This window comes from Psittacula echo (genome assembly GCF_963264785.1).
Source record: "Psittacula echo genome assembly, chromosome: 1".
Taxonomy (NCBI): domain Eukaryota; kingdom Metazoa; phylum Chordata; class Aves; order Psittaciformes; family Psittacidae; genus Psittacula; species Psittacula echo.
The window spans coordinates 57,187,966-57,204,458 of NC_137735.1; the positions used below are offsets into that span (position 1 = coordinate 57,187,966).

The 16,493-nt window shown below is 39.6% G+C and overlaps 1 protein-coding gene across 1 annotated transcript in view; it reads right to left on the reverse strand.

Moving 5' to 3' along the window:
• Positions 1-16,493, reverse strand: part of COL25A1 (collagen type XXV alpha 1 chain) — a gene marked incomplete at both ends in the record, with an annotated part of 314,576 nt that overhangs the window by 139,894 nt on the left and 158,189 nt on the right. Inside the window, 3 exons of the mRNA XM_080623175.1 lie at positions 1,757-1,783; positions 3,908-3,915; positions 6,016-6,060. Of these exons, the coding sequence (XP_080479301.1) occupies positions 1,757-1,783; positions 3,908-3,915; positions 6,016-6,060 (80 nt within the window). The remainder of the gene's footprint in view (positions 1-1,756; positions 1,784-3,907; positions 3,916-6,015; positions 6,061-16,493) is intronic.

Below are 16,493 nucleotides of genomic sequence, written 5' to 3' on the forward strand. Positions count from 1 at the left end.
GCTGACTTTCAACGACTTCTGCTAATAAAGATAGACACTGGATGATGCTTCATTGGTAGTATTTCTCAGAAAATTCTGCAACTACAGAAGATGCCTGGAGAAAAGCATTGTAATAGGCTGCATAAAAAGAATTGTGACCAGCAGGTTGAGTGAAGTGATTTTCCTCCTCTACTCTGCTCAGGTGAGACTCTGCCTGCAGTTCTGCGTTCAGCTCTGGGGCCCCCAATATAATGAGGACATAGACCTGTTAGAGCAAGCTGAGAGGAGGGCCACAAAGATGATCAGAGGGCTGGAGCAGCTCTCCTACAAAGACAGGCTGAGAGAGTTGGGCTTCCAAATGGAGAAAGGATGACTCTGGGGAGACCTTCCTGAGGACTTTCAATATATCTAGTGGAGGCTTATAAGAAACATAGAGGGGTTTAGGGTTTGGTTATTTTGTTTTGGTTATTTTGTTTTGCTCTGGTTTTTGTCTTTTGGTTTGGGTTTTTTGTTTGTGTTTGTAGTTTTTGCTGTTGTTGTTTAGTTGGTTAGGTTTGGATTTGTTTTGTTTTGTTTTTACCAAGGCCTGTAGTGACAGGACAAGGGGCAATGATTTTAAAAGAGGATAGGTTTAGGTCAAAAATAAAGAAGATGTGGGCAGGGAGACACTGGAACAGGTTTCCCAATGCTGTGTATGCCTCACACCTGGAGACATTCACGGTCAGGTTGAATGGGGCTTTAAGCAACCTGGTTTAGTGAAATAAGTCCCAGCCCATGGCATGTATTAGACTAGATGATCTATAAAGTTCCATTCCAACTCAAACCTTTCTGAGATTCAATGATACTATGAAATTGCCCTTTACCTACAGGTGTTCAAGGCATGGGATTTACATTTACCAACAGAAACATTTTTAAAACTCACTGAAAATTGAGGTATATTTTGCCTGAGATACACAGGCAAATCAGTACAGGAGGGCCTTCCAAGATATAATATCATGGGCTTTGAATAATATCATTATCATACTTTAACAGTCACTGTGTTGCGCGCACATATGGTCTCTGAAATGTATCACACTAACACATTTTGTCACTTGGTTTCTAATACGCGTGCAACAGTAGGCATACACTTCTTTCCTTGAGTGGGACACTGCAGTCAGCTAGCCTGACTACATAGAAGAAATATATTATTAGTAGATTTTAGAAAGATGCATTATTTCATATATTTTTAAGGCAATAAATCCTAGAGATATGGGTGAAACTGACAGAAAACTTAATTGCATTCCTTATTAGAAAATTACTCTGTAACAGACAATGCAGCCAACTGCTAGGACCTCTGCCATAGCATTTTACTTTTCTCAAAACTCATTGCTTGAAGCAGTCAAGAGAAAAAGGACAGAATTCAAAGAAAGGACTTAGAGGTTCTATAAAGCAACTGTACAGCTTTCTAACATGGTAAAATGAGATGCAGCATCTTGCTAAAGATTTTTTTTTTTTTTTTAATTAGAGTAAAACTTAGCTTTGTATGCAAGAATGCAGAAACTCAACACAAAATATGTACATCAAACAATCAGTGCATTGCATTTAGGCACTGCAAACACTCATATTCTTTTAAAAATCTTCTCAATGTTTTTTTGTTTTGTTTCTAGAGGAAAGTCCTACATTTTATAGGCATATGAGAAATAGAAAGCAGGTCTTTTTGACAGTAATAAAGGAAAACCAAAACACAACATCATGATTTCAGAGTAATATATACTGTCATAAATATTTGATGAGTTACCGGATAGCCATTTCGCCCTGGTAGACCCTGGTTGAATGAGATGAAATGGTATGACACATATTAACAACACAGTCATGACATATGACGTAACAAACATGCAGAGTACATTACTGGCAGATTATAATTTGCATATCAATTAATTTTTGATATGTGATGAGATTACAAACCAATACATATGAAATATGTACTACACAGTGAAGAAATGAGGCTTTGGCAACAAAAATTATATGTTTTGACTAAAATAAACCCTCAAATTAAAAGGCTAATGGCTCTTCTGATGTTTACTGAAATTCCTTTTGTTATTAAGAGAATTATCCATGTAGACTGAAGGGCAGTATGTGGTTAAAAGGAAAACAGGTTTAGTGCTTAGGCAGTAAAGTATTACATACATAGGCTGCCACTAGCACACAGGTGCCAAAGAAGAAATTTGAGAATGCTATAACAGATCATGAAAAAAAATAAAATAAATGAAAGCTGTAGCCTTTGAATGCTATTACATGTGACACTCAGTAGTCATGTACCAGGAAAATAAGCAGAGCACTACAGTAGCCATTGAAAATACAACACACACCTAATCCCATGCAGTGCTATGTGGGATAAACAAATATTTGCTATTTTAAATGAAAATTATTACCACAGTCTCCCAGATGAAAACAATAACTAAGTTCACACCAGTTGCCCCTAGGCAGACTGTGTCTATGAAAATAAAAAAGTTAACTGGGAACAGAAATTACATTTTGCCTTGTAGCAACTTAAACCCTTACTGCCTCTCAGCGAGATGAAGTCCTGTAGGTTTTGAATATGAAACTAGAACTTAATTCAGATTCTTCCTAAAATTATTCTATTTTGGGAGCCACAATTGAGACCTTTTTTTTTTTCTTTTTTTTTAAATGGACCTGTACTAAAACAGCAGGGAGCTAAAGTCAAAGGCATTCATAATGAGACACACAGTGAACTCTTGCCACATTGCCTTACTACAGGAAAATTGTTTGTATCATGATTTACGGTTGTTCTTTGTGTTTCATGGGAAGATTGCAAAAGAAATGGGGGAAGATGGTGTTTCTTTCAAATAAACAGCACCTTTATGCATTAAGTATGGCTTTTCATTGATGGCTTATTAAATGAATTTGACACTATGAGCTACAAAGCACGTGGTCAAAATCTGTCAGGCAGAGATAAGTAATATCACTGCTCAGTATATATCATTTACAGTAAAATTATTAGGTCATAGCAGGAATTCAACATATTAATTCACCTTTCTCAAGCATGCATGTAGCATAGAATAGACAGATAATCTGGTCCTGAAAATATTGTGGAAATGCTATATCAATCAAAGAAAAAAAAATAATAGAAGCCTGCAAACATTGTAAAAGAAACACTGTTTTACTGGTCACACGTTTACACCATATGGTGCACATGGATGACATGACAAATAGAAATGTTTAAGAGATGAGTGTTTAGTCCTGTTCTTCAAGTCTGACTTCTGACCTACTCCAGGAATGTACAACAAAGTAAACAAAACCCAACCAAATCAATAACCTAGCCGCAAAACAAAACCATCAGAAAACCCCAGAAGAGAGAAACTGTTTTCTTACAAATATGATTAGCACAAGATTCAATTAATTTACTAAACTGAACAATATTGTTTAATATTCATTTTACACTAGCACGTACTGGCTTCAGCAGTGATTACTCTGCAATAAGTTGGATAGCTCGTATACCTCCACAGAACAAGGAGCGGGTACCCCAAGATTTTGTGATGACTGCAGCGCGAGTTACTACCCAGAAAAAGGCAGAGTGACTAAGTCTGGACTTAAGATACTATACTCTTACATTTTATACTGTATTAAAGTATCTGTTATCAAGGCATAAGCAAAATGAGCATAACATACTTACGTGGAATTGTGATCCAAACTGTTATCAGGAGTGGTGACTATAAAGCTTTATTATTTTAGAGAATTTTTTCTTAAGGAACTTTCTGATTAAATTATTCAGCTCCAAGATAATTAGTGAGTATTTACACTGTGTAAGTATAAATATCAAAATTCCCTCTTGATGATACATGATCATTTTATCACGGTGATAACTTAACAGGATCTAACAGATTTCTCCCTGATTCTGGAAGAACCAACAATGTATCACTGTACTTACAGGAGGTCCTGTGGGATGGGGTAGAGGGAAAGAGGGTAAAAAAAGAGAAAAAAAGAATACGTAAGCTTATGAATTTATTAAAGAAAGACATATGTATGAAGCCAAGCACAAGGCCTCAGGATTGTAAGTGAGCAGCACTGCTAATACACTGTACACATTTTGCCATTCAAGTACTTTTTAGCTTTGGTTGTGCTTTGTAACTTGTAAATATGACTAAGGCCTAAAATGCATGCTCTTACCTTACCAATTCTTCAATTACAGTCATGCAATCTTATGCAAGTTGCTTCTCCATCCGTTTCCATGCAATTTCATGCCAGTCCAAGAATACCAGACATGGACTACAATTCATTTTGTCAGTCTCCGCATCAAGCATATGCAACCACATCATCAGTTTCAGTTAGCCACACTAGTTGGCATTTGATCACAGTTTGGCTGCAAAATTGCACAAAGTACCCTTGGCATTTAACCTGAGCATCTCATCAAGACATATAGGTACCAGGACCTTCCAGCATTCCAACTTTGCCTATGAGAAGAGGTTTCAGTGGCGACCCGGCAGGGCTGAACTTTCTTTTCATCACCTTCCTTTCTCAAGGAACACATATAAAATGCTTCCCATTAAAATGTCACACTTTGTGAAGTGATATTTGCACATTTTTTCAATTATTTAGATTCAAAGACCTGTATAGCTGTTCTTGGAAACATTATCAAAGGGCCACAAATCAAATCTACTATTTCAGTCTTATTAAGTTGAGCAGCTGCAGCTCCCAAATCAATGGCATTTCATTAAGCTTTTATGCCTCTCTCTAATTTCTGAATAAAGTGAAGTGCAAAAGGAGTATAAAACAACAGCAGCTGTACTTTGAGATTGCTTTTAATATTGACAGCCTTTTGGTTTTAACAATGCAATTTTATTGTCCAGTAACTAAGGTAATTTCTTTATGTTGGTAAACATTCTTAAACAGCATTTTAAGGTGCAGGTCTGTTTTTAAATGAGATCAATTTCCTTTATTAATAGTTTAATATGTGTTTATTTGAAATGTAAAATGAATAAAAAAACATCCTGCAAATTGTCAGGATCATTTGTAAGACAATCTTCAAACACAGAGTTTCGCTCTGTACCACAGAATTTTTCTTTGAAGCAAATACTAAGCCAACATTGAATGGAAACACCAAGGTGATTTGTATTAACCTTTGGCAGGGCTTGGTTTCAGTTTTGTGATGCGCGAAAATGCGGAAAAAAAATTTAAAAGTCAGATAAATGATCATTTACAGAGATAAGAAAAGCTACAGGAGATTTACAGAGATCAAGTTGATTGGAAGATTTTCCTAACGGGCAGATTAGATGAGACAGCCAAGGAGGACAGAAATGCTCATTTTCTCCTGCATTGCCTCCAGAAAATTCACCTCTGTGAAGAACTCAATCTTGCAAGGTAATCAACAATTCCAATTCTTGTGAATGCCAGCAGGAAGAGGTGCTCAGCATCTCACAACATTGTCTTACATGAAATTTCAAGCTCCACACCACCAGCAGGATCCTCTCAACTGCAACCCCCCTGGTACAGGGTAATGAACCAACAAATGTTTTTCTTTTTTCTGTAAGAACTTACTTGGCGCTCATTTTCTAGTAAAAACAATTTCTCTCATACAGAGTAGTCTATTTATCATGTTTTTTCCCTCAGTACTGATACTCTTAACATAAAAAAAATTCATTTTGCTCTTTATTTCCTTATGCAATTGTTCACTTCGGACCAAGGGGGCTTGATGTAACACTGATGTAGCACTCCAACTACTGAATTACATGGAGTTACTCTAGCTTGCACAAGTGTGCGAAGACTCCAAAATGTTTTGATGAGTAGAATATGTTACAAATGATACCATGTCAAGCATTTTGAAGTCTGCCTACAAATTAGTGATGCCCAAGACTAGAAAACTATCTGGAAAGCCATCAGGTATATGCCAAGGGTCACAAATCTTTTTCAGAGAAATTTTAGAACTCTCTTTTGGAGCACTCAAGTAATAAAACTAAAAATGAAGGCATGCTGGCTATGTATCCTCACAAAAACACAGGCGCCAAAAAAACAATGGATCTTATGAAACTGAAAACTTACCAGTCTCTCCTCTTCTGCCCCGCTTACCTCTTTTCCCTGGAGGACCTAAAAAGAAGATGGTGGGTTGTTACTTTTTTCCTTGAAATTATGTGTGGAATATCATTCATGTTCAGATGTAAGGCCATTAAACAGAAACATTACATGAAATCCCAAGACTTTGGCTGAGCAGGGGTAAAAGATAACCAGAATAAGATTTAGGAAGTTGAAGATAAAATTGACAGCTACATTACCCACTACAGGCTCTCAGAGAAAAGGCTGGGAGAAACTTTAGAGGTCATTCAGTTCATCTCTTTTTCTCAAGGAAAAAGTTAACCACATCTAAATTATTATTTCAACTTCCACAGGCATTTTTTCCCCCCGTATTTCACTGTTCTGACAAGTGGAACATGTTTCTTTATGTCTAACTTGCTGCACTGAAACCCATCAATCCTTGTGCATTCTACCACAAACTCTAGAGAAGAAATTGTTCCTTTTATTTTCTCAAAAAAAGTCTTTGTGTTCCTCAGAATTGCTGCACCACTCCTTCAATCTTCCTAAACCAAACTTAACACGGGGCATTAAATTTCATTCAGTTGTTCCTGTATTAAGCCCAAAGATCAGCCTTTATTTATAACAGCAAATCCTCTGGAAAATGCTTGCAGCCTCTATCTGAAAACATGCAAGAGATGAGGAAACCATCACATGATTCACCATCCCCCAAACACTGACAAGATTTTATGTGTTGTTAGACACTAAGGTGGCTTTGCTTCTAGTTTTTATCTGTTAGCCATAAACCAATGGCTTAGTCCCTGTATGCTTTCTGCTAAGGAATACTTTACTCCTCATGGTCCTTTCTTCACAAATATTTACATACTGTAGTCACTGTCTGCTGCCACCTCAAAAGAAAAAGAAAATATTTTTGTCCCTCATTTCTGCACTCCAACCTTAAAAATCCTTTCTAAACTGAAGACATCAGTACAACATTCTTCCTCTCTTCTTGGTGACCTTGGCATATTGTTCCTGAATAAGCAAGGAAAGTACACTTGCACTTCTTGTACAGCTTAGGAGAGACAGCAGCTGTGGTGGTGACAGAGTACTGAAATGCTGCTGCTCTGAAAAGAGAACCACAGGTGGGACTCAAAGCTTCTGAGAGGCAAGTGCATGGGTGGAATTTCCAAAAGCAGCAACGCATGCAGGAGAACAAGTACCTCTGCTGTGGCTGTATCTCACCGTTTGTAATAGATACTAAGTGCACAGGTGGTTTTGTGCAAATAGTTAAGCAACTGCCTGCTACTTTCAGCAACTACAAGACTTTACAAATCATCTGAAGTATCATCTCATAGCTTTTAAATGCAAATGACAAATCTTACTTTCCATTATATATATATTTGCAACAATCTGGCTTAAAAGACTAAGATGCTGAAAAGCAACATAGTATCACATTAGTGATACTATTTCAATATATATGTTAAATCATGAAAGAAAAAAAAAAAAAAGAAAAAGAAAAAGAGGAGCAGCTCTTGCCTTGAAGGTAGAGAGAACATTATACATCTCACTGAAATCCTTCTTTCTGATTCTGCTTTAAAAATTACCATAGTGGCATAATGCAATGCAAGGTTAAGATAACAATACCACAGAAAGTATGAATGGTATAGGATATTCATAACCAACAGCATACTTAACAAATATATTTTGTTGTTATATGCTGAAATATAGTGAAAGCATCACTCAATGTGGAGAATCTTGAAACTCTCCTGAAACACCTCAGCCTCTTCAAGAGATATCTATGGAAACTTCTTACACAGGTAATGGCATGTTACAACATGGAACAAGTTTCTATTCACACTTTTTTTTCCACCTAACTAACACTGAAAAGTGTGAGTCCCTATGCATGCACTACCCCTGCAGCACTCCTCAGTGGATATTTCTTGGGCTATTCCTCCCAAGCTCACAACACAACTGTGCAGCAGTTTGGGCTGATCACAAAAATGGATGTGCAGATATGCAATACTCAACTATCTGTCAAGATGGTGGCGTTTGTAAACCTTGTAGAAACTGCGGCATAAGAGGTGAATCCCGTAAACTTCTACTGGGTTTTGGAGACCACTTAGGGAAACAATTATTTGTTTATTTATTTATTTATTTACCAATATAAACCAATTCATTTTAGACAGTTAACCACAGATGGTTCCAGTTCACAGAAACACTAATGCTGACATTTAAGGTCATCACTAGATGACTTATTACTTCAGAAAGTACAAGAGCTTTCATGTTTTCCTGAAAAGGCTGCTTTCTCTAAATCTTAACTGCTAACATCATCTGTTGCTCTAAGAGTTTCCAGTTATCAAAACTCTGGGCATTTTGCTATAAATATTAATTTTCCATCTGTCTATGCTTTTATAACTTTGCACTAATTGGAGGATTTGGTTGAGATTCACTGCAGCAGAAGGAGCAGTGAATAAAGTTATACTAAGGACAACGACAGCTTGCAAATCCAAAGATTTTTACAACTTGCACAAGGTACACAACTTGCCTGGGATAAAAAACTCTCTAGAATAGTATCAGAAACATCCATGCTGAATTTAATTTAATCCAGAATATTTTAAAAGTAATTTGCTTTGAACATTTTTTTATATTAAAATACGTAAAATATAGAAAACTTACAAATTAAAACAAAAGTTTGAAACTCTGGAATGAGCTGGGTTAATAAGGATTAATGATACTGAGCAATACGCAAAAGCTATTTTATAGTAGTTTGACAGTATATTGTGTTCCTAAGCTCACTACATTTGCCTACAGGTAGGGAGTAAGAGTAAAATGCCAGATCAGCTGGTTTTCATTTTTAACTTAGTTTAGCTTCAAAATATTTGAAATAATTTTATGCTTCCAAAAACATTTCTTAATCTAGTTTTATGAACAGAAAGTTTAAAAAAGATTTTTTTCTCATCTGTATGTAAAAAAAAAAAAAAATAATGGCACTGCTATCGCATATCTATGCAGGGAATTTTGAAAATTAAAGAAACCGGCTATGTGTGCTATATTTCCAAAAAACTAAGAATCATAGAATCATAGAATAGTTAGGGTTGGAAAGGACCTTGAGATCATCTAGTTCCAACCCCCCTGCCATGGGCAGGGACACCCCACACTAAACCATGCCACCCAAGGCTATGTCCAACCTGGCCTTGAGCACCTCCAGGGAGGAAGCATTCACAACTTCCTTGGGCAACCCATTCCAGTGCCTCACCACCCTCTCAGTAAAGAATTTCTTCCTTATATCCAATCTAAACTTTCCCTGTTTAAGTTTGAACCCGTTACCCCTTGTCCTGTCACTACAGTCCCTGATGAAGAGTCCATCCCCAGCATCCTTATAAGCCCCCTTCAGATACTGGAAGGCTGCTATGAGGTCTCCATGCAGCCTTCTCTTCTCCAGGCTGAACAGCCCCAACTTTCTCAGCCTCTCTTCATACGGGAGGTGCTCCAGTCCCCTGATCATCCTCGTGGCCCTCCTCTGGACTTGTTCCAACAGTTCCATGTCCTTTTGATGTTGAGGACACCAGAACTGCACACAATACTCCAAGTGAGGTCTCACGAGAGCAGAGTAGAGGGGCAGGATCACCTCCTTCGACCTGCTGGTCATGCTCCTTTTGATGCAGCCCAGGATACCGTTGGCTTTCTGGGCTGCGAGCGCACACTGAAGGTGGCTCATGTTCATTTTCTCATCGACCAACACCCCCCAAGTCCTTCTCCACAGGGCTGCTCTGAATCTCTTCTCTGCCCAACCTGTAGCTGTGCCTCGGATTGCTCCTACCCAGGTGTAGGACCTTGCACTTGGCATGGTTAAACTTCATAAGGTTGGCATCAGCCCACCTCACAAGCGTGTCGAGGTCCCTCTGGATGGCATCCCTTCCTTCCGGCGTATCAACCGAACCACACAGCTTGGTGTCATCGGCAAACTTGCTGAGGGCGCGCTCAATCCCACTGTCCATGTCACCGACAAAGATGTTGAACAAGATCGGTCCCAACACCGATCTCTGAGGGACACCACTCGTTACCGGTCTTCAGCCGGACATTGAGCCATTGACCACAACTCTTTGTGTGCAGTTATCCAGCCACTTCTTTATCTGCTGTTGTGGTTTAAGCCGAGCCGGCAAGCCCGAACCACACAGCTGTTCGCTTACTCCCCCGCCTCCTTTCCTCTCTCTGCTCCTGGAGGGATGGGGAGGAGAATCAAAAGAATGTAACTCCCATGGGTTGAGATAAGAGCAGTCCAGTAACTAAGGTATAACACAAACCACTGCTGCTACCACCAATAATAATAATGATAAGGGAAATAACAAGGGAAGAGAATACAACTGCTCACCACCCACTGATAGACACCCAGCCTGACCCGAGCAGTAGTCTAGTCCTTCCAGGTAACTGCCTCCAGTTTATATACTGGCCATGACGTGCTGTGGTATGGAACACCTCTTTGGCTAGTTTGGGTCAGGTGTCCTGTCTCTGCTTCTCCCGGCTTCCCCTCCTCCCTGGCAGAACATGAGACTCACAAAGTCCTTGGTCAGAGTAAACATTACTGAGCAGCAACTAAAAACATCGGTGTTATCAGCGCTGTTCCCAGGCTGAAAGTCAAAAACACAGCACTGCACCAGTTACTAAGAAGGAGAAAAATGACTGCTGCTACTGAACCAAGGACACCTACCAAGTGGTCCATCTATCAAATTGATGTCTCTCCAATTTAGAGACAAGGATGTCATGTGGGACAGCGTCGAACACTTTGCACAAGTCCAGGTAGATAACATCAACTGCTCTGCCCCTGCCTGCCAAGAAATTGTCAAGCACACAAAAAAAGAGCACAAACAGAAAAATATCTCACATCCTACGCACAACAAACTTCAGCCAGATAACAGCTTTAGACTTTGACACTTGATACTTTAACTGAAATATAAGCAATGAAAGAAAAAAGTAACTCCTCCCCATCCCTCAAATTCCTCCAATTAAACCCCCAAATTCCTCTCAATCTTCAGAAGTAGCTGTCAAAATAACTACTGATGTAGTACCATTGTAAAGACCATTTAGGACAAGAATTTAAATATTAACAGCTTTTCCAAAACATTTTCAAAAATATTAACAATATTTCAAAAATATAAACAATATTTAAAAAATATTTTAGTAATGGGTATTCTAACCTTTGCAATCCTAGATTACAGTGATCCAAATTAGCAATAATTAGTACAGATAGACTACGGTCAGAAAATTGCTGTGATCCTGGGAAGGTTGCCTCCGTGTGCCTTATTTCTTGTTAATAATTTAATAATTTGTTCTCTATGTGCATAGCACTGCCAGAGGTCTACAGGAGATCTTCTATATTTATACTGCTATATTTGAGACAGTTTTTACTAGATGAAAGACAATTACTATTGTATGTACTAAACTGTATGTTTTGCCACATATCAAAAAAGATCACATAAATCAGCCACACACCTTAAGGTGTGGGAGGCAACACACCATCTTCACACTACAGAAAGACCCATCTGTGCATTTAACAGACTAGAGAATCTATCTTAATCTGATAGTTAAAACCACCATAGATCTTAATTTTGATCTACACTTTTTTTTAAATCAGATACAACTGAAGGAGAATATAGTCTTTTAAAATTAATTATTGCATTTGTTCCAGTGCTTAGGCTTGAATCATGAGTTAAACTGTGACATAATTAATTAAACACACAGAAGTGTAAAGATGGTGTATATTGTTCACACATTAGACAAAAAGAACAGATTTCTTCAGTTCATTTCTCCATCTACTTTCTAAAGAAGAACAGTTCAAAAGCATGAACAGGTTGTTCTTGCTCAAAGAGAAAAAGGATTGACCCAATATCCTTTTACCCCAACCCTAAAACAAGAATAGTGTTTTCCTTTTCTAAGACATATATTTAGCTAGAGAAGAAATAATTTACATTGTATAAATGCACATTTATGAAGCACTGGAAAAACTTGGCTCAGGTTTTTAGTTAGTATGAATCAGTGATTATGACTATTACATTGCTTCACAACAGTTAAGAACTTTGAAAACAGAGGGTCAGACAATGTGCGGTTTGCCTACATGAAGCATATTCTAAACACTAATCCTATGTTGTTAAGGAGATAGACGCCATAATTATATGGCCCAAACTAGGAGAAAAAGTTTCGCCTTAACAGTCAGATCTTTCAAATAAATCCACACGCTAATCTTTAGAGCTAAGGGTGGTACTAGTACATTGTTACACTAGCACCACCTGCAACAAATTCTACTTTTCAAAACAGCAGAATAAAGAGGAGGGGGGGAAAAAAAAACCCAAAACTGAACAAAAAAACCCCAACCAACATCAATATTTGGTGGATGAGACCTAGAGTCCCTCCATCAGCTGCCAAGCATGTCAAAATGCTTTGCCATTTCGTCATCAGCTGATCTAGAAAGTCAAGTTTCACCCAATTTTGTAAAGTACAGTGGTATTACCAAGTAAAAGGAAAATTATTTTACCCATCTCAGGTACCACCAAACTTCAACAGGTACTCAACTGGCCCTGCAAGAGCTGCTACAGCAAACCGGCTCACCATCCTAAGGATACTAGAAAAGTTCAGAATCCCTTTCCCTGTTTTACTGATTCCCAGGACTTCAACTCACATGTTGCTTGCTACGTACACATAGCTACTGTTAAAGGTAATGAATATTCCTTGTGTACATGAAAACAAGGTTTTTCTGGTCATTTCGAAGGACATCCATTTCACGTGTAGTTTACAGCAACATAAAATTTTGCCTGTCAAGTTGGAAAAATGAATTGACCCAATTACATATTTAAAGTAAATCCTGAGCAACTTTGCGAAAGTTGATAGAATTACTTCAGTATCATCAGGCATAAAACAGCCAACCTTGCAGAAATCATGTGATTAAAATATCTAGAAGTCAGCAGAACCAAACCAACCAAGCCACCCAAACAATCCTTTCTGGTTTGACTATAACACTGGCAAAATAATTGCTGCTGGTTGCATTTCAAGTCCATTACCCAATTTATCAATGACTTCAACTCTCTCCTTTCCACCTTCAAATCAGACTTCAAACCAGATGTATCATTTATTCGCAATCACACTTCTCCCTATCAAACTAACTCAGAAAGGACTTGCAGTGCTGCACCAAACAGAGTCAACCATTTGCTCCTCACAGGAAGAGGATGCTTCTCCAGCAAACTGACATCTCTATGCTTCGCAGCCACCAGAGCACCAAGTGACAGTGCAGGCCAGCAATGCAGGTAGATAGCAGAGCAGAGTGGCAGCTGCTGAGCCTAACACCTCTTCCAGTGAAATACACATGCCAGAAGCAGCACAGTGACTCCACTTAATGCTGACTGATTCACTGTGCCACTCTGTTAGCCTCCTCTGGCTGGAATGGTCACCTGGGCACCGTGAGATTCAATAGACACATCTATGGTCCTTTTTCACAGCACTACCATCAAATCCATCCCAACTAGGGAAAAATGGGAAGATTTCTATCTCCAAAGCTGAGCATGTTCTTGGAAACACTGCATGGATCTATTCCATCCTACTTGATCAGCATTTTTCCTCTTCCCTCTTTTCTCAGCTTTTTCAGCTCACATAACATTTGGACTCCTTTCCTCTGACTCTGCATAATCATCCCACCTGGCATGTTAGTCTTCTGCTTTGTACCTTGGTCTGCCTGGGACAGCCTGCCTAAATTTCCTACCTCATAAAATTATCTACCTCATTTCGAGCCTCAGCTGGATAAATAACATTCATTGTTTCACACACAGTACATCATCTTTTTGGCTCACCATGAAACATCATTGCATTGCAGGTCTTGGATAGATGTCAGAGGTTATTATGCAACCTGGCTGAGGAAATGCCAAAATTGGCCAGTCTGATCCACAGCAAAGAAATCTGACCTCACTAAGTCAGATTATTTGTGCCACTTCTGTGCATGCTAAATGCCATCTGACTAAAGACACTTAACATAACATAATTTCACTGGTATCAGATACTACTGAGGGAGCTCAAAGGATCTCATTATCATCACTTATAAAATAACCAGAACTGCATATACATACATAAACTGTCCCTTTTTCTTCTGTCGTGGTTTAAGCCCAGGCTGTAAATCAGAACCACGAAGTCCACTCCCCCCCCCCCCACTTTTCTTCCCTCCGCTCCTGGAGGGACGGGGAGGAGAATCAAAAGAATGCAACTCCCACAGGTTGAGATAAGAACAGTTTAATAACTAAGGTATAACACAAATCACTACTGCTACCACTAATAGTAATAATGATAAAGGAAATAACAAGGAAGAGAATACAACTGCTCACCAACCGGTACCTCACCCCCACCCTGCCATGATCCAGCCCTTCCGGGGAACTCCCAGTTCTACCTCCTGGGCATGACGTGCTATGGTATGGAATACCTCTTTGGCTAGTTTGGGTCAGGTGTTTCGTCCCTGCTTCCTCCTGGCTTCTCCTCCTCCCTGGCAGAGCATGAGACTCACAAAGTCCTTGGTCAGGGTAAACATTCTGACCAGCAACTGAAAACATCGGCTTTATCAGTATTATTCCCAGGCCAAAAGTCAAAACACAGCACTGCACCAGTAGAAAAAATGACTGCTACTGCTAAACCAGGACAGTATCCACCCCTTATTCCATACCATTCACGTCATGCTCAGATCCCACATTTTCAATATACCCTCACTCTCATCTCAGTGCACTCTTATCTTAGTGCACAGACCAATCCCTATAAAGCTGCTGAGTCCATTCGGTCCATGATGGTGGGCTCCATCTCTTGTAACAGTCTTTCAGAGCAGGAGAGGCCCATTGCAAAGTCCACCCCTCGATCATGAGTCCATCTCTATGTTGCATCTCTGCCCTGATGGCCTGAAGTGCCATGGGCCCATCAGGCTCAAAATAATTCACCCTCCCCTGCAGCAGTCTCTGCAACTTCTCGGGGACTCCACACAGCTGCCTTCCATCTCCGACGCTTCCAAAGCACTGGAGGGGCCCACTGACCTAGGTACTTGCCCATACTATCCCACACACCTTGCCACTCATGGCTGTCCAGCCTCGGGGAAAATCTCTCGGTCCCCCTATTTTGTCGTCTAACCCCAGACAAGACCCAAACCCGACTCTGCTTAACTCTTGAGATCAGACGTAATGGTTGTGAACAAAACACACTCTGTATGCGTGCCAACATGGTGACCCCCATCACAATCAGCAAACAGGTCTCAACAATATTAAAAGGCCACTCAAAAATTTCAAAACTCTCAAACGATGCTGTAAACGGTCTGGGAGGGGCACTGGGAGGGTAAAAGAATGTCTCCTTCATAGGTTGACCACCCAGGAAGGAGAAAAAAGATGTATAGTTGCTAAGCATTTGTATTATATACCTCCCAAAGTATAAAGGTGGTGACCACACTGGGAACACAAGCCAGATCAGTTTCATGATCAATCCTTCTATTGTATTACAAGTCATTGCTACAAAATACAACGAGACAACAACCTTAGCCCAAGCCCCACACTTGAAAAACACCAACACAGCAAATACCGGCTCTAAGTAACCTACGGCATATTGAGACTGTGAGATCAAAAACAACAACTTTGAGAGCCAATAAATCAGCATTGTGATGGTCAGATCTGTTGTTATCTCAACCCTTCGTGCCCCACGTTGGGCGCCAAAAAAGAACTGTCGTGGTTTAAGCCCAGGCTGTAAATCAGAACCACGAAGTCCACTCCCCGCCCCCCCACTTTTCTTCCCTCCGCTCCTGGAGGGACGGGGAGGAGAATCAAAAGAATGCAACTCCCACAGGTTGAGATAAGAACAGTTTAATAACTAAGGTATAACACAAATCACTACTGCTACCACTAATAGTAATAATGATAAAGGAAATAACAAGGAAGAGAATACAACTGCTCACCAACCGGTACCTCACCCCCACCCTGCCGTGATCCAGCCCTTCCGGGGAACTCCCAGTTCTACCTCCTGGGCATGACGTGCTATGGTATGGAATACCTCTTTGGCTAGTTTGGGTCAGGTGTTTCGTCCCTGCTTCCTCCTGGCTTCTCCTCCTCCCTGGCAGAGCATGAGACTCACAAAGTCCTTGGTCAGGGTAAACATTCTGACCAGCAACTGAAAACATCGGCTTTATCAGTATTATTCCCAGGCCAAAAGTCAAAACACAGCACTGCACCAGTAGAAAAAATGACTGCTACTGCTAAACCAGGACATCTTCTATGCTAGTTAAACATACTTCAAGCATGAAAGGTCATATCCCTTCCGAAAATTCTAACATCATCCAGTATTATTCTTCTGAATTAATTCTATAACTATATAAAAGTCTAGTCTGTTTTTCCCTTAACCTTGTAAAATTGTTGGTCTAAGAAACCATGTGTGACAGTAAGCCTCACTGTGGAAAAAGTACTTCATGAAGTATTTGTTTCTTTTTGTCAATGGTAAATTTACTGGCTTGTAAA